This window comes from Rhinopithecus roxellana, chromosome 10, assembly GCF_007565055.1.
Source record: "Rhinopithecus roxellana isolate Shanxi Qingling chromosome 10, ASM756505v1, whole genome shotgun sequence".
NCBI classification, from domain to species: Eukaryota; Metazoa; Chordata; class Mammalia; order Primates; family Cercopithecidae; genus Rhinopithecus; species Rhinopithecus roxellana.
This window is the reverse complement of record NC_044558.1, coordinates 60,723,523-60,741,487: the sequence shown is the minus strand read 5'-3', so window position 1 is coordinate 60,741,487 and position 17,965 is coordinate 60,723,523. Positions and strand designations below refer to the sequence as shown.

Sequence of the window (17,965 nt, the reverse complement as noted above, 5' to 3'; positions counted from 1 at the left end):
AGGAGTGACGTTTTTCTGCATATAGCTCTGACTTTTAGCAGGACAGTAATGTTTCACATACCTTTCATATACTCAATAATAAACTGTTAAAACCAACCTGTATTTGGGCTGACCCAAAATGGAATACGAATACTAACAACTGAAATTAATTGTATACAAATGAATAACATTACTTCACTTAGAAGAAAATAAATAGGTGGCAACTTTGAAAACAGTATATTGAGTGGACAATGTAAGGTTAAATATAAAATAATAGGACATAAATGCAGTACTACTTAGTAAATGTGCTTCTTATATGCTTATGTATTAGTAATTCTGAAATTACATTATGTGTGTACTGGAAATCAACTAATAAATATATTGTATATAATAAGAACTGGTGTTGGCCGGGTGTGGTGGCTCACGTCTGTAATCCCTGCACTTTAGGAGGCTGAGGCTGGTGGATCACCTGAGGTCAGGAGTTCAAGACCGGCCTGGCCAACATGATGAAACCCTGCCTCTACTAAAAATACAAAAAAAAAAAAAAATTAGCTGGGCATGCTGGTGCACACCTGTAATCCCAGCTACTCAGGAGGCTGAGGCAGGAGGATTGCTTGAACCTGGGAGGTGGAGGTTGCAGTGAGCTGAGATCATGCCACTGCACTCCACCCTAGGCGACAGAGTAAGACTCCATCTAAGAAACAAAAGAACTGGTGTCATGGGATCTTTGGGGTGTCGCTTTTCTGGCCAGAAACCTCTGTGGCCAACTTTTGCCCAAGTTTTACTCAGGCCCACTGGGCTCATTTCGCCCACTCAGCAATGCAGGCTGCACTCAGCTCATGCTACTGGCTTGGATCCCATGCCTGCCAAGGGTGAGCCAGGTGTGAAGTGGTGAGGGGTATGTGAGCAAGTGAGCATGGAGCCCGGCCACTGTGCACAGCCAGGCATGCTATCCGCAACAGAGTGGGCATCTCCAGGCACAGCCATGGGCGCCGGCTCCCTGTGAGGCTGCAGCTGGACCAGGCATACTGCAAGCAGCTTCCACAGCTAGCACTGGGCAATGTGGTGGCACCCAGAAGCTTGGAGACACCAGGAACCACAGAGCCCCAAAGAGGGAGTCACAGCCCTGACTTAGGGAGTTCCTAGGTCTGGGCTCCCTGAAGGGCCACAGCTCTTCTCTCTTTCTCTCTTCTTTCCTTCTCTCTTCTTTCCTTCTCTCTACTCTCCTTCTCATTACCTGCAACATGGTGAGCAAGGGGCGTGTTTCAGCCCTGTTTGTATTATAGCTCTTTCAGTCCCACCATTTGGCAGGTCCCAAGTTCTTGTCTTGCATTCAGAAAGAATGAGCTATACAGACAAGTGGAGGGTGAGCAAGGCGAAGAGGTGCTTTATTGAGTGACAGAACAGCTCAGAGGAGACTCTCAGTGGGTAGCTCCTCTCCACAGGTTGCTCATCCCAATGAATGTCCGGCTCTCTACAGAGAGGAGACCCACAGTGGCTAGCAGTGGGCCAAGGTTGCACCACTGCACTCCAGCCTGGGCAACAGAGAGAGATCCCGTTGCAAAAAAATAAATAAATAAATTGATTAGTTAATTAATTAAATGTAATGAAGAGATGGAAAGATATCCTATGTAAATGGAAACCAAAAAAGAACAGGAGCAGCTATACTTATATAACAGAACATAGGCCAGGCGCGGTGGCTCACACCTGTAATCCCAGCACTTTGGGAGGCCGAGGCGGGCGGATCACAAGGTCAGGAGATCGAGACCACGGTGAAACCTCGTCTCTACTAAAAATACAAAAAAAATTAGCCGGGCGCGGTGGCGGGTGCCTGTAGTCCCAGCTACTCAGGAGGCTGAGGCAGGAGAATGGCGTGATCCTGGGAGGCGGAGCTTGCAGTGAGCCGAGATCGTGCCACTGCACTCCAGCCTGGGGGACAGAGCGAGACTCCGTCTCAAAAAAACAAACAAACAAACAAAAACCAGAACATAAACTTTAAGTCAAAAACTAATAGAGCCAGGCAGGATTACATGCTTGTAATCTTGGAACTTTGGGAGGCCAAGGTGGGAAGATCACTTGAGGACAGGAGTTTGAGACCAGCTTGGGCAATAATGCAAGACCCTGTCTCTACAAAAAATTAGCCAGCATGGTGGCTTGCACCTGTAGTCCGAGCTACTGAAGGGGCTGAGATGGGAGAATCACTTGAGCCCAGGAAGTTGAGGCTCCTGATGAGCCATGATCATGCTACTGCACTCCAGCGTGGCTGACAAGGAGAAAACCATCCAGGTCAAAGGGCACCAAATTTGAGGCAAACAGAAATCAAGTATCCCCTTCTGAGTAACGAGTGAGGGAAGAAGTGCTTGGAAAGTTGGTGATTTGGGGTTAGTCCCTAAAAAACACTTTAGGGTTTCTCTGCTCTGCCCACCCTCTGGAGAAGGTGGACACTGGTCAGTTAACAGATGACATGTTCCTTGATGAGCAGTCACTTGATGCCCATGGCTTTGGTTTTAAAGACACATACACATATTGTGCCACTGCACTCCAGCCTGGGCAACAAGAGCAAAACTCCATCTCAAAAAAAAAAGACACATACGCTTGTCCACACGTGCTTAGAGATACGAGTGGGCTGGTCAACTTAAGCATGTTACTGGCAGAGGGGGCATTGGGGTTGTTTTCTAGGGGGAATAGCATGTCACTTTAGTATGCCTTTTAATATATTAATTTTTTTTTTTTTAAAGCAAATACGGCCAGGCACAGTGGCTCACACCTGTAATCCCAGCACTTTGGGAGGCTGAAGTGAGCAGATCACTTGAGGCCAGGAGTTCAAGACCAGCCTGGCCCACATGGTGGAGCCCTTTCTCTACTAAAAATACAAAAATTAGCCGAGTGTGGTGGCGCACACCTGTAATCCCAGCTATGCAGGAGGCTGAGGCAGGAGAATCGCTTGAACCCGGGAGGCAGAGGTTGCAGTGAGCTGAGATTGTACCACTGCACTCCAGCCTGGGCAACAGAGTGAGACTCTGTCTCAAAATAAATAAATAAGTAAATAGCAAAATAGAAGTTTAGATTTTAATAAAATTTGTAGGGTTTCCAATTAATTTTTACAGAATTTACTTGTTTGCTTCAACTGTCTCCTTCTACCTCGGCTCTTGAAGGAGATGAGGACAGGCCTGGATTTAAAATACTTGTAATTTTGTATCCTGATCTCTCTTTGATCCCTTTCTTTTGCTGAGGAGTTATTTTTTTTCTTTTATAGTAAGAAAGAAGGCTGGGCATGGTGGCTCATGCCTGTAATCCCAGAACTCTGAACGGCCAAGGCTGGTGGAACTCAAGACCAGCCTGGACGACATGGACAAACCTTGTCTCTACCAAAAATACAAAAAGGAAAACAATGACAACAATGAAACAAAAAACAATCGCCCCCAGTGTGGTGGCGTGTGCCTGTGATCCCAGCTACTCGCTACTCTGGAGGCTAAGGTGGGAAGATCACTTGATCCTGGGAGGTGATGGCTGCAGTGACCTGAGATTGCAGCCACTGCACACCAGCTTGGGTGACAGAGCAAGACTCCATCTCAAAAAAACAAAAAAAAGAAAGAAAGAAAGAAAAGAGAGAAAGAAAAGAAATGGCTGGGAGCGGTGGCTCATGCCTGTAACCTGTAATCCCAGCACTTTGGGAGGCCGAAGCGGGTGGATCATGAGGTCAGGAGTCTGAGACCAACCTGGCCAGCATGGCGAAACCCCGTCTCTACTAAAAATACAAAAATTAGCTGGGCGTGGTGGCGCGCACCTATAGTCCCAGCAACTCATGAGGCTGAGGCAGAAGAATCGCTGGAACCCGGGAGGCAGAAGTTGCAGTGAGCCAAGATGGCGCCACTGCACTCCAGCCTGGGCAACAGAGTGAGACTTTGTCTCAAAAAAAAAAAAAAGAAAAGAAAAGAAACAAACAAACAAATTCCACCTTTATCCCTACATTCCCCCTACTGGTCTGTGGTTGTTTTTATGTTGGCTGTAGCAGGCTGGCTGTGGTTTTTCTCTTGCCATGAAAACTTCTAATTGCCATGTACAGTATGTTCAAAGTCAGGTAACTCCTCATTGTAAGCAAACTATGTAACTGCCCAGAGCAGCACTTATAAACCAGCCTAATGTAAAAAAGAAAGAAATAGGCCAGGCACGGTGGCTCACGCTTGTAATCCTAGCACTTTGGGAGGCCGAGGCAGGTGGATTGCCTGAGCTCAGGAGTTCGAGACCAGCCTGGGCAACATGGTGAAACCTCGTCTCTACTAAAATACAAAAAATTAGCCAGGTGTGGCGGCGTGCACCTGTATTCCCAGCTACTCAGGAGGCTTAGGCAAGAGAATTGCTTGAACCCAGGATGCAGAGGTTGCAGTGAGTCGAGATCACGCCACTGCATTCCAGCCTGGGCAACAAGTGAGACTGTCTCAAAAAAAGAAAGAAAGAAAAAAGAAAGAAAGAAAGAAAGGAAGGAAGGAAGGAAGGAAGGAAGGAAGGAAGGAAGGGAAGGAAGGAAAGAAAGAAGGAAAGAAATCCTAAGATATGTATAGAGGCCAGGTGTGGGGGCTCACATCTGGAATCCCAGCATTTTGAGAAGCTGAGGTGAAAAGGTTACTTGAGGCCAAGAGTTCTAGACCAGCCTGGGCAACATAGGAGACCCTATCTCTACAAAAATTAAATAAAAAATTAACTGGGTGTGGTAGTCCTAGATGCTTGGAAAGCTGAGGCTGGAGGATCCCTTGAGCCCGGGAGTCCAAGGTTTCATTGAGCTATTATTGCACCACTGCACTGTAGCCTGGGTGACAGAGCCAGACCATATCTCTAAACAAAAATAAATAAATAAACTAAAACATGTATGGAGCCACAACAGACCCTGAATATCCAAAGCAATCTTGAGTAAAAAGAACAAAGCAGGAGGCATCACCGTACCTGATTTCAAAATCCAATACAAAGCCATAATAATCAAAACAGCATGGTACTAGCATAAAAACAGATACATTAGACCAACGGAACAGAGTGGAGGGCCCAGAAATAAATCCACACATTTCAGTCAATTGATTTTCAGCAAAGATGCCAAAAATGTGGAAAGGAGAGTCTCTTCAATAAATGGTGTTAGGAAAATTGGATATCCACAGAAATTAGACCCTCAACTTACACCATACACAAAAATCTACTTAAAATGGATTAGATTTTTTTTTTTTTTTTTGACACTGAGTCTTGCTCTATTGCCCAGGCCGGAGTGCATTAGTACAATCTTGGCTCACTACAACCTCTGCCTCCCAGGTTCAAGTGATTCTCCTGCCTCAGCTTCCCAGGTAACTGGGATTACAAGTGCCTGCCACTATGTCCAGTTAATTTTTGTATTTTTAGTAGAGACGGGGTTTCACCATGTTGGCTAGGCTGGTCTCGACCTCCTGACCTCAGGTGATCCACCCACCTTGGCCTCCCAAAGTGCTGGGATTACAGGCATGAGCCACCATGACCGGCCTGGATTAGATTTAAACATAAAATGTGAAATTATGGCCAGGCAAGGTGGCTCACACCTGTAATCCCAGCACTTTGGGAGGCCGAGGTGGGGGATCACGAGGTCAGCAATTCAAGACCAGTCTGGCCAACATGGTGAAACCTCATCTCTACTAAAAATACAAAAATTAGCCGGGCATGGTTGTGCGCACCTGTAGTCTCAGCTACTCAGGAGACTGAGGCAGGAGAATTGCTTGAACCTGGGAGGCAGAGGTTGCAGTGAGCTGAGATTGCGCCACAGCACTCCAGCCTGGGCGACAGAGTAAGACTCTGTCTCAAAAAAAAAAAAAAAAAAAAAAAAAAAAAAAAAAAAGGTGAAATTATAAAACTATTAGAAGGAAACAGGGGAAAAGTTCTATGACATTTTTCTAAACAATGATTTTTGTATATGGTTCCAAAAGTACAGGCAACAAAAGCAAAAATAGGCAAATGGTGTTACATCAAACTAAAAGGCTTCTTCATGATTTCACTCATATGTGGAATCTAAAGAAGTCAAACTTGCCAGGCGCAGTGGCTCACGCCTGTAATCCCAGCACTTTGGAGGCTGAGGCGGGCGGATCACAAGGTCAGGAGATTGAGACCATCCTGACTAACATGGTGAAACCCCGTCTCTACCAAAAATACAAAAAATTAGCCGGGCATGGTGGTGGGCGCCTGTAGCCCCAGCTACTCAGGAGGCTGAGGCAGGAGAATGGTGTGAACCCGGGAGGTGGAGCCTGCAGTGAGCCGAGATCACACCACTGCACTCCAGTCTGGGCAACAGAATGAGACTCCATCTCAAAAAAAAAAAAAAAAGAAGTCAAACTCATAAAAGCAGGAAGTGTAGAGTGGTGGTTAGCAGAGGCTGGGGATGGGCAGATTGTGGAGATGTTAGTCAAAGGACACATTTTTTTTCAGTTAGACAGGAGAAATAAGTTCAAAAGATTATTACACATCATGATAACTATAGTTACCCAGCACTTTGGGAGGCCAAGGTGGGTGGATCACCTGAGGTCAGGAGATCGAGATCAGCCTCACCAACATGGTGAAACCCTGTCTCTACTAAAAATACAACAATTAGCCAGGCGTGGTGGCACCCACCTGTAATCCCAGCTACTAGGGAGGCAGGATAATCGCTTGAACCTGGGAGGTAGAGGTTGCAGTGTACAACAGTGTGTGTCAATCACATGAACTTAGAATGAAGCAAAAGAAGCCAGACATTAATGAATACATATCATATGATTCAATTTATCAGGCAAAGCTGACCTACAGTGTTAAACGTCACAATAGTGGTTGTTTTGTGACGAACTAGAGGCTTCTGTGATTCTTTGAGATAATTCTTTGAGCTTTTCACTTTGAATTTTCATTCTATATATTCTAATTTTTTTTTAAGTTAACAAAAAGAATTCAACTAGGCCCATGTAGTGGCTCACGCCTGTAATCCCAGCACTTTGGAAGGCTGAGGTGGGCAGGTCACCTGAGTTTGGGAGTTTGAGACCAGCTTGGCCGACATTGTAAAACCTTCTTTGCTAAAAATACAAAAATTAGCCAGGCATGGTGGTGCGTGCCTGTAATCCCAGCTACTTGGGAGGCTGAGGCAGGAGAATAGCTTGAACCCAGTGGGGGAGCGGAGGTGGGGCTGGGGGTGGGGGGAGGTTGCCGTGAACCGAGATTGCACCACTGCACTCCAGCCTGGGCAGCAGAATGAGACTCCGCCTCAAAAAAATAAATTCAACTTATGATTTCAGCCCAGATGGATATTGGAAAAAACTTTCAGTTTGTGTTCTATTCTATTTTTTTCTATTCAGCAAAACGATTATCAACTCATCAACACAGAAGACTTCCATGATCAGAACAAATGTGGGGTCGGAGGAGCAGATTCTCCCCACCACCAAGCAGGGAACCATTTCTGCAATGGACATCAGGTGGGTGTCCTTTATTTCAATTCGGACACTATCTACCTAGATATAGTGTCAGATCCCATAGGTCGAAGCCTCAGTCCCCAGAATTGCCCCCCACTCAGACACCAGTCACAAGTCCGGGCCTCCAGAACTTCTGATCAATCAATTTCAAGTTGGGGTTCCTAAGACCCCTTCTTTTGGTTGGATTAATTTGCTGGAGCAGCTCACAGAACTGGTTTATTGAAGAGATGCATAGAGCAAGGTATTGTGGAAGAGGAATGGAGCTTCTGAAGCAGCTACATTGTCTCCGGTATATACCTGGGGTTCATCGTCTCGTGCCAGGAAAATTTAGGACACGAATACACACTAGGAGTTTAGGAGTGGACGTTTAATAGGCAGAAGAGAAAGAAAAACAGCATTCTCAATAAAGAGAGGGAGGTCTTCCCAGAGGAAAAGACTGGCTGGTGGTGGATGTGCTAGATTTTACAGTCTGGCTTGAGGAGCTGGTGTATGGGGCTCACAGATTGGTTCAATCAGATATGACATTTACATAGCGCATATGGAAGGCTGGTTGCTCCACCCTAATATTACTATGCAAGTGAACTCTCCTTAGCCAGCACCACCTTGTCTGCTCCTTACTGTACACCAGGCTGGGAGAGAAGCAAAGATGGAACCGCCCTCTTGAACATGTCTAGTCCCTAGTTTCTGCCGGTATTCACCCCTGCAAGCTCCCAGCTTGCTGGTCTGTGTCTGCAGCTCGACTTCACAGGCTGCTCTTTGTTAGAAAATGATTTGGGGCTGCTTTTCATTAAAAAGAAAAACCTGACCAAGGACTCCCATACCCTTACTATCTGCCCAAGTGATTTCTTCTTAACTCGTATATCACTTTCATATTCTCCCTGGGCACACCACTATTCAGGAACCTCCATGTGTTCAACTCTCTGTAAGCTCTCCAAACCCTGTCCTTTTGGCTTTGTATGGAGGTTTGATTACATAGGCAAAGTTGATTAAACCATTGGCCATAGATAAGCAGCTTGACCTTCAGTGGCTTTCCCCAACCCTGAAGGTTGGGGGGTGGATTTGAAAGTCCCAATCCTTGGCCGGGCGCGGTGGCTCAAGCCTGTAATCCCAGCAATTTGGGAGGCCGAGACGGGTGGATCACGAGGTCAGGAGATCGAGACCATCCTGGCTAACACAGTGAAACCCCGTCTCTACTAAAAAAAAAATACAAAAATCTAGCTGGGCGAGGTGGCGGGCGCCTGTAGTCCCAGCTACTCCGGAGGCTGAGGCAGGAGAATGGCGTAAACCCGGGAGGCGGAGCTTGCAGTGAGCTGAGATCCGGCCACTGCACTCCAGCCTGGGCGACAGAGCGAGACTCCGTCTCAAAAAAAAAAAAAAAAAAAAAAAAGAAAGTCCCAATCCTCTAATCAGGCCTTTGACTTTCTAATGACCAGTCCCATCCTGAAGCTATCTTGTCAATCATTAGCATACAAAAAGACATAACTTTAGAGATTCCAAAGATTTTAAGAATTGCTATATTTCACAACATCCCAATGGAATAACAGGGTCAAGATTTATCCTCTCAGCCGGTAGCAGTGGCTCACACCTGTAAGCCCAGTACTTTGGGAGGCAGAGGTGGGTGGATCGCCTGAAGTCAGGAGTTCGAGACTAGCCTGGGCAACACAGTCAAACACTGTCTCTATTAAAAATACAAAATTTAGCCAGGTGGGTGGCACGCACCCGTAATCTCAGCTACTTGGGAGACTGAGGCAGGAGAATCGCTTGAACCTGGGAGGTGCAGGTTGCGGTGAGCTGAGATTGCGCCATTGCACTCCAGCGTGGGCAACAAGAGCGAAACTCCGTCTCAAAAAAAAAAAAGATGTATCTTCTCATCCAAAACAACTAAGTGACAGTTGAGAGTTACCTAAAAGGATTAATGAGAACAATTCACAGACCTCACGTAGGGAGGGGCAATAGTTTCTCCCTAGAAAAAATTAATTTCTTAAAATTCAGTGCCTGGGCACAGTGGCTCACGCCTGTAATCCTAGCACTTTGGGAGGTCGAAGCGAGCAGATCACTTGAGATCAGGAGTTTGAGACCAGCCCGGCCAACATGGAGAAACCCCATTTCTACCAAAAATACAAAAATTAGCTGGGAGTGGCGCATGCCTGAGGTCGCAGCTACTTGGAAGGCTGAGGTGGGAGGATCACTCCGGCCTGGAAGGCGCAGGTTGCCGTGACCCAAGATTGCGCCACTACACTCCAGCCTGGGCAATGGCAGAGGGAGACTCTGTCATTTAAAAAAAAAAAAAAAAAAAAAAAAAAAAAAAAATTCAGGTGTGATGGCTCATGCCTGTGATCTCAGCACTTTGGGAGGCTGAGGTGGGAGGAATGCTTGAGTTCAAGAGTTTAAGACTAGCTTGAGCAAAATAACAAGACCTTATCTCTACTAAAAATAAAAAAATAGGCTGGACACTGTGGCTCACTCCTGTAATCCCAGTACTTTGGGAAGCCGAGGTGGGTGGATCATCTGAGGTCAGGAGTTCAAGACCAGCCTGACCCACATGGAGAAACCCCGTCTCTACTAAAAATACAAAAATTAGCTGGGGTCGTGGCGCATGCCTGTAATCCCAGCTACTCGGGAGGCTGAGGTAGGAGAATCACTTGAACCCGGGAGGCAGAGGTTGCAGTGAGCCGAGATTGCGCCATTGAACTCCAGTCTGGGCAAAAAGAGTGAAACTCCATCTCAAAAAAAGAAATTTCCTTGGGCCAGATGGTTTTGCAGGTAAATTCTACCCAACTGGCGAGTTAATATACTCCTGAGATAGAAGAGTGAAGCTGTATTGCTGGCCTTCCCAGATGAAAGCAAACTACTTTTGGTGGGCCTTATAGACAGATTCGAAGAAATAATCATTTGCCAGATCATAGCGGCATACCAGGAACCAGGGGATGTGTTAATTTGTTCAAGCAATGAAACCACATCTGGTACAGAAGCTATGACTGGAGTTAGTACCTAGTTAAGCTTACAATAATCCACTGTCGTTCTCCAAAATCCATCTGTATTCTTTACAGGCCAAACAGGAAAGCTGAATGAGGATATGGTTGGAATCATCACTAAGGCATCTTTGAAGTCCTTAGTGATGGCACTAATTCCTCCAGGAATGGGATATTTGTTTTGTTTTCACTGTTTTTCTAGGTAGAGGCACTAGTGGCTCCTATCTGGCCTTTCCCACCATAGTAGCCCTCATTCCACAGGTAAGGGAGCCAGTGCGGGGATTCTGCCATCTACTGAGTATGTATATTCCAATTATACATTTTGGAACTTGTGAAATAACCACAGGATGAGTGTGTGGGATGACTCACACACTGGGTTCACTGGGAGATGGGCCTGAGCTAAAGCTCTTTTGATTAATGGGTAGACCACAATAACATTTTGGATCTCCTGGAATTAATGTCAGCTCAGAGCCAGTGTCCAGCAGTCCCCCAAAAGGTCTGATTATTTCCTTTTTCCCAATGCACACTCTGATACAAGGTCATAGGTCCCCTTGGGGAAGGTCAGGAGAAAAAGTAATAGTATAAAGGTAGGGCCCTTCTTCAAGGAACTTGAGGTCCTGTTCACCCAAGGAGCTCTGAGTCTGTCAACTGGCTCAAATCTGGAAATTGACTGATGGACTGCCACTCTGTTTTCATGATTCAGATATTTATGTTCATTCAATCTAGGAATTTTCTACTTGTTTAGATTAAGTAAGAATTTAGTAGGCTTCCTATCCATTTCTGGGAACACTATGATCAACTAGCCAATGCCATAGGTCAGTATGAGTCAGACTATTTTGATTGCTGCTTTGATGCTGCTGTCCATTACAGGAATCATATCCACCTTGCCTTTGGTGGTTGGGTGCCACCACTGGGTCCCAGTTAGGTTTACAAATTCAGTGACTATAATTCCCACTATTAAGGTCTGAACTGTAGAGAAGAGTGATCACAGAGCTCTTCAAGGATGCCGGGGCTTCCTTCACTGTATTTTTTTTTCTCATACTATTGGTGAAAGCCAGCACAGTGGCTCATGTCTATAATCCCAGCATTTTGGGAGGCTGAGGCAGCCACCACACCTGGCTAATTGTTGTATGTTTTGTAGAAACAGGGTCTCGCTATGTTGCCCAGGCTGGTCTCAAACTCCTTAGCTCAAGCAATCCTCCCACTTTGGACTCCCAAAGTGCGAGGATTACGGCCATGAGCTACCATGCCCTGCCTCCTTTTTTTTTTTTTTTTTTTTTGAGATAGAGTCTTGCTCCCTCACCCCGGTTGGAGTGTAGTGGTGCAATTGCGGCTCACTGCAAGCTCCGCCTCCCAGGTTCAAGCAATTTTCCTGCCTCAGCCTCCCAAGTAGCTGGGATTACAGCTACTTGGGAGCTGTAATCACACCTGGCAGACTTTTTTTTTTTTTTTGGAGATGGAGTGTTCCCTCTGCCACCCAGGCTGGAATGCAGTGGTGCGATCTCAGCTCACTGCAAGCTCTGCCTCCTGAGTTCATGCCATTCTCCTGCCTCAGCCTCCCGAGTAGCTGGGACTACAGGTACCCGCCACCATACCTGGCTCATTTTTTGTATTTTTGGTAGAGACGGGATCTCACCGTGTTAGCCAAGATGGTCTCGATCTCCTGACCTCGTGATCTGCCCGCCTCGGCCTCCCAAAGTGCTGGGATTACAGGTGTGAGCCACCACGCCCGGCCACGCCTGGCATTTTGTACAGCTACTTGGGAGCTGTAACCACACCTGGTAGATTTTTGTATTTTTAGTAGAGATGGGATTTCACCATGTTGGCCAGGCTGGTCTCAAACTCCTGACCTCAGGTGGTCTGATCCACCATTGTCAGCCTCCCAAAGTGCTGGGATTACAGGCATGAGCCACCACGCCTGGCCTTATTTTATTTTTGTATTTTATTATTTATTTTTATACATATTTTTTGATACAGAGTCTTGCTCTGTCACCCAGGATGGAGTGTAGTGGTGCGATCTTGGCTCACTGAAACCTCTGTCTCCTGGGTTCAAGCAATTCTCCTGCCTCAGCCTCCCAAGTAGCTAGGACTACAGGCACCCGCCACCATGCCTGGCTAATTTTTGTGTTTTTAGTAGATACAGGGTTTTACCATGTTGGCCAGGCTGGTCTCGAACTCCTGACCTTGTGATCCGCCTGCCTCAGCCTCCCAAAGTGCTGAGATTACAGGCGTGAGCCACCACACCTGGCCTATTTTATTTTTTTGAGGCAGTCTCACTCTTCAGTCACCTAGGCTGGAGTGCAGTGGCGCGATCTTGGCTCACTGCAGCCTCTGTCTCCTAGGCAGATTCTCATGCCTCAGCCTCCCAAGTAGCTGGGATTACAGGCCTGGGCCACCGCACCTGGCCTGGTAGTTTATTTTTAAAATTGAACATTTACTACCTTTAGACTTAGCCATTCCAAGCCTAGGTATTTATTCCAGAGAAATGAAAGCATATATCTGTATAATGCCTTGTACATGAATGTTTATAGCAGCTTATTTGTAATAAACCAAAACCAGAAACAGCCCATGCCATACCATGCCATGCCATGGAAAAACACTCAATAATAAAACGGAATCAACTATTCATATATGCAAAAGTGTGGATGAATCTCAAAGTAATGCTAAGTGAAAGACGTGAGGCAGAAGAAAGTAGATACTGTATGGCTCCACTTAAATAAAATCTAAAATATGTAAATTAATATACAGTGACAGGAGCACATTGGTGGTTAGTTGGGGATTGAAGTGGAGGGCGGGGAACAGCATGAGGAAGCGGCATGAGGAAACTTTTGGGGGAAATGGGTAAATTCATTACGTTGATGTGGTGAAGGTTTCACAGGGTTGTCGTTGTTTTTTTTTTTTTTTTTTGAGATGGAGTCTTGCTCTGTTACCCAGGCTGCAGTGCAGTGGCACGATCTAGGTTCCCTGCAAGCTCCACCTTCCCGGGTTCACGCCATTCTCCTGCCTCAGCCTCCCGAGTAGCTGGGACTACAGGCGCCCGCCACTACGCACCGCTAATTTTTTGTATTTTTAGTAGATACGGGGGTGTTCACTGTGTTAGCAGGATGGTCTCGATCTCCTGACCTCGTGATCCACCCGCCTCAGCCTCCCAGAGTGCTGGGATTACAGGCGTGAGCCACCGCGCCCGGCCGGTTTCACAGGTATTTATGTATATCAGTCCTTTTTTTTTTTTTTTTTAGACGGAATCTCGCTCTGCTCCCAGCTGGAGAGCAATGGCGCGGTCTTGGCTCACTGCAACCTCCGCCTCCTGGGTTCAAGCAATTCTCCTACCTCAGCCTCCCGAGTAGCTGGGACTACAGGCGCCTGTCACCACGCCCGGCTAATTTTGTTTTTGGTAGTTTTAGTAGAGACGGGGTTTCACCATGTTAGCCAAAATGGTCTCGATCTCCTGAGCTCATAATCCACCTGCCTCAGCCTCCCAAAATTCTAGGATTACAGGCGTGAGCCACCGCGCCCAGCCTGTATCAATACTTGCATACGTTTTTTTTTTTTTTTTTTTTTTTTTTGAGACAGAGTCTCGCCCTTTCGCCCAGGCTGGAGTGCAGTGGCACAATCTTGGCTCACTGCAAGCTCCGCCTCCCGGGTTCACACCATTCTCCTACCTCAGCCTCCCGAGTAGCTGGGACTACAGGTGCCCACCACCATGCCTGGCTAATTTTTTTGTATTTTTTAGTAGAGACGGGGTTTCACCGTGTTATCCAAGATGGTCTCGATCTCCCGACCTCGTGATCCGGCCGCCTCGGCCTCCCAAAGTGCTAGGATTATATCCGTGAGCCACCGCGCCCGGCTAAATACTTGCATACTTTTAAAATGTACATTTTGGCTGGGTGCGTGGCTCACATCTGTAATCCTAGCACTTTGCGAGGCCGAGGTGGGCAGATCACCTGAGGTCAGGAGTTCAAGACTAGCCTGGCCAACATGGTAAAACCTTCACCTTCAACATGGTGAAACCCCCTCTCTACTAAAATACAAAACTTAGTCAGGCATGATGGCGGGTGCCTGTAGTCTCAACTACTCGGGAGGCTGAGGCAGGAGAATTGCTTGAGCATTCGGGAGCATGCAGCTCCCGAAGTCCCAGTGAGCTGAGGTGGCGCCATTGCACTCCAGCCTGGGCGACAGAGCCAGACTCTTATCTCAAAAACAAAAACAAAAACAAATGTATATTTCAGGCCAGGCATGGTGGCTCAATCCTGTAATCTTAGCACTCTGGGAGGCTGAGGCAGGCAGATTGCTTTAGCTCAAGAGTCCAAGACCAGCCTGGGCACTATGGTGAAACCCCATTTCTACAAAAAATACAAAAATTAGCCGGGCGTGGTGATGTGTGTGCCTGAAGTGGGAGGGTGGCTTGAGCCCTGAAGGTAGAAGTTGCATACATTTTATTATATGCTAACTGTACCTCAATAAAGCTGTTAAAACACTGTGTTGTTGTTGCTAGTTGCCAGAAGTTGAAACAGGAGAGAGTGGGGAGTGTGTGGAGAGCGGGAACTTATCGATATTTAGCACTCTTTTTTTCTGTGAGGCGGAGTCTTGCTCTGTCACCCAGGCTGGAGTGCATTGGCACGATCTCAGCTCACGGCAACCTCCACCTTTCTGGCTCAAATGATTCTCTTGCCTCAGCCTCCGGAGTAGCTGGGACTACAGGAAGGAGCCACCATACCAAGCTAATCTTTTGTATTTTTAGTAGAGACAGGGTTGCACGATATTGGCCAGGTTTGTTTTGAAATCCTGAGCTCAAGTGATCCGCTGCCTCTGCCTCCCAAGATGCTAGGATTACAGGCGTGAGCTACCGCACCTGGCCAAGCTCTCTGTGTTTTTTTGTTTTGTTTTGTTTTTTGTTTTTTAAAGAATATATAAAATGGGCCAGGCATGGTGGCACACACCTGTAATCTCACCACTTTGGGAGGGGGGCGGATCACGAGGTCAGGAGATCAAGACCATCCTGGCTAACATGGTAAAACCCTGTCTCTACTAAAAATACAAAAACAATTAGCCAGGCGTGGTAGCCGTTGCCTGTAGTCCCAGTTACTTGGGAGGCTGAGGCAGGAGAATCGCTTGAACCCAGGAGGTGGAGGTTGTAGTAAGCCGAGATGGTGACATTGCACTCCAGCCTGGGGGACAGAGCAAGACTCGGTCTCAAAGAAAAAAAAAAAAAAAAAATATATATATATATATATATTAGTTGGGTGGGGTGGTGCATGCCTGTAATCTCAGCTACTTGGGAGGCCGAGGCAGGAGAATCATTTTAACCCAGGAGATGGAGGTTGCAGTGAGCCGAGATTGCGCCACTGCACTCAGCCTGAACAACAGCATGAGAGCCTGTCTCAAAAAAAAAAATCAATCTATCTATCTGTCTATCAATCAATCAATCAATCAATCATCTATCTATCATCTATCTATGGAGAGAGAGAGACAGGGGTCTCACTGTGTTGCCCAGACTGGTCTTGAACTCCAAGGCCCAAGCAATCCTCCTGTCTTGGCCTCCAAAATGCTGGGATTACAGGAGTGAGCCACTGTGCCTGGCTAACACTCCATTTTTTTTTTTTTTTTTTTGAGATAGAGTCTCCCTCTGTCACCAGGCTGGAAAGTAGTGGCACAATCCATAGCTCACTGTAACCTCGAATTTCTGGTCTCAAGGGACCCTCCCGAGTAGCTGGGACTGCAAGTGCATACCACCACCTTCTGGCTAATTTTTAAATTCTTTGTAGAGACAGGGTCTTGCTTTGTTGCCTGGGATGGTCTCAAACTCCTGGGCTCAAGTGAGCCTCTCACCTTGACCTCCTAAAGTACTGGGATTTTACAGGCATGAGCCATTGTGACCACTTTAGCTTTCCTTAAACATAGGAAAGAACTCCCCCTTAATCAATTTCATCAAACATGACTGATTTTTGTTTGTTTGTTTTTGAGACAGGGTCTCGCTCTGTCACCCGTGCTGAGTGGGGTGCAGTAATGCAAGCATGGTGCTCAGTGCAGTCTCCTGGGTTCAGGGAATCCTCTGGCCTCAGCCTCCCAAGGAGCTGGGACTACAGACTGGAGCCACCATGCCTGGCTAATTTTTTAATTTTTAGTAGACAGGAGGTCTTCTTATGTTGGCCAAGCTGTTCTAGAACTCCTGGGCTCAAGAGATCCTCCTGCCTTGGCCTCCCAAAGAGTTGGGATTACAGGCATGAGTCGCTGTGCCTGGCCTGACTTTGTTATGCTTCAAGAGAATAAAACACAGCATAACCTTAATTGTTTGGGGGTCTATTCGATTCCTATGTTATTTATTTATTTTTCTAAAAATATAGATTGGGTCTCTCTATATTGATCAGGCTGGTTTCTTAACTCCTGACCTCAAGGGATCCTCCCATCTCAGCCTCCCGAAGTGTTGGGATTACAGGCATAAGCCACCGCACCCGGCTGACATTATTTAAACACTCTTCTTATTGTCCTTGAATGTCTCCTAATTTCTCCTTGAAGTGTACAGGGAAAATAAAAGAAGCTAGAATTCAAAGCAATCGAAATTCTGTCTGGTTAATAGCTGTTTGATAAAACCTCCACAGGGAACAAATGAAAACTTTTTTTTTTTTTTTTTTTGAGACGGAGTTTCGCTCTTGTTGCCCAGACTTGAGTGCAATGGTGCATTCTCAGCTCACCACAACCTCCACCTCCTGGGTTCAAGCAATTCTCCTACCTCAGCCTCCCGAGTACCTGGGATTACAGGCATGTGCAATCACGCTCAGCTAACTTTTTGTGTTTTTAGTAGAGACGGGTTTCTCCATGTTGGTCAGGCTGATCTCGAACTCCTGACCTCAGGCAATCCGCCCGCCTTGGCCTCCCAAAGTGCTGGGATTACAGGCATGAGCCACCATGCCTGGCTTGATTTATTTCTTAAATGGCTTTATTAAACCTGATATAAAGAGATTAATGTCAAATTGGAGCTTGTTATATTCACAGTCGGTGTCAGGTGAAATTGTCATTTGAAGTCAAAGCAACCCTAAATACAGTCAAATATCATGCAAGTGATTTCTAAAATAAACAAAAATGTACTCGGTCACAGAAAGTTTAAAAAGAAAATTGCAGTCTGTAAACTTCAGATTCACTACCTACCTCTCTTGCTCGATGGAGCTGTGCACGCTCAATCCTAGAGATGATATCCTTTACTGAGAATGGGATCTCAAGGTTAGGGAGCACCAAAGGACTAAGGACATTTTGGGGCTCTCTTCTCATGATGATGGAATCCTTGATGTATTTTTCTGATTCGGGGTCATCGTCTATCTCATTTTTCATTTTGAAAAACATTTCGAAGATGTGGGTGATTTCCTTTTATTTCTTCTTTTTCACAGAATCTACGGAAGTGCTAATAAAGATATCCAGTAGGAAGCTAGGAGAGGTCTTTCCTGCTCCCAGAAGTTGTGGCATATTCTGCTGCTAATTGGTGGCTACCATGATATTGCAGTCCTGTTGATGTCACAATAGACCCATTGTGACATTATCATTGATCAAACATGTAAGGAGTGCTTACTATGTGTAGAGAACTGG

The 17,965-nt window shown here is 46.3% G+C and overlaps 1 protein-coding gene across 1 annotated transcript in view; it reads right to left on the bottom strand.

Annotated features, from left to right (window-relative positions):
* Positions 1–17,863, bottom strand: part of FAM186A (family with sequence similarity 186 member A) — a 75,247-nt gene extending 57,384 nt beyond the window's left edge. The window contains exon 1 of the mRNA XM_030939436.1: positions 17,534–17,863. Within this exon, the coding sequence (XP_030795296.1) occupies positions 17,534–17,725 (192 nt within the window). The 5' untranslated portion in view covers positions 17,726–17,863. The remainder of the gene's footprint in view (positions 1–17,533) is intronic.
* Positions 17,864–17,965: the final 102 nt, after the last annotated feature.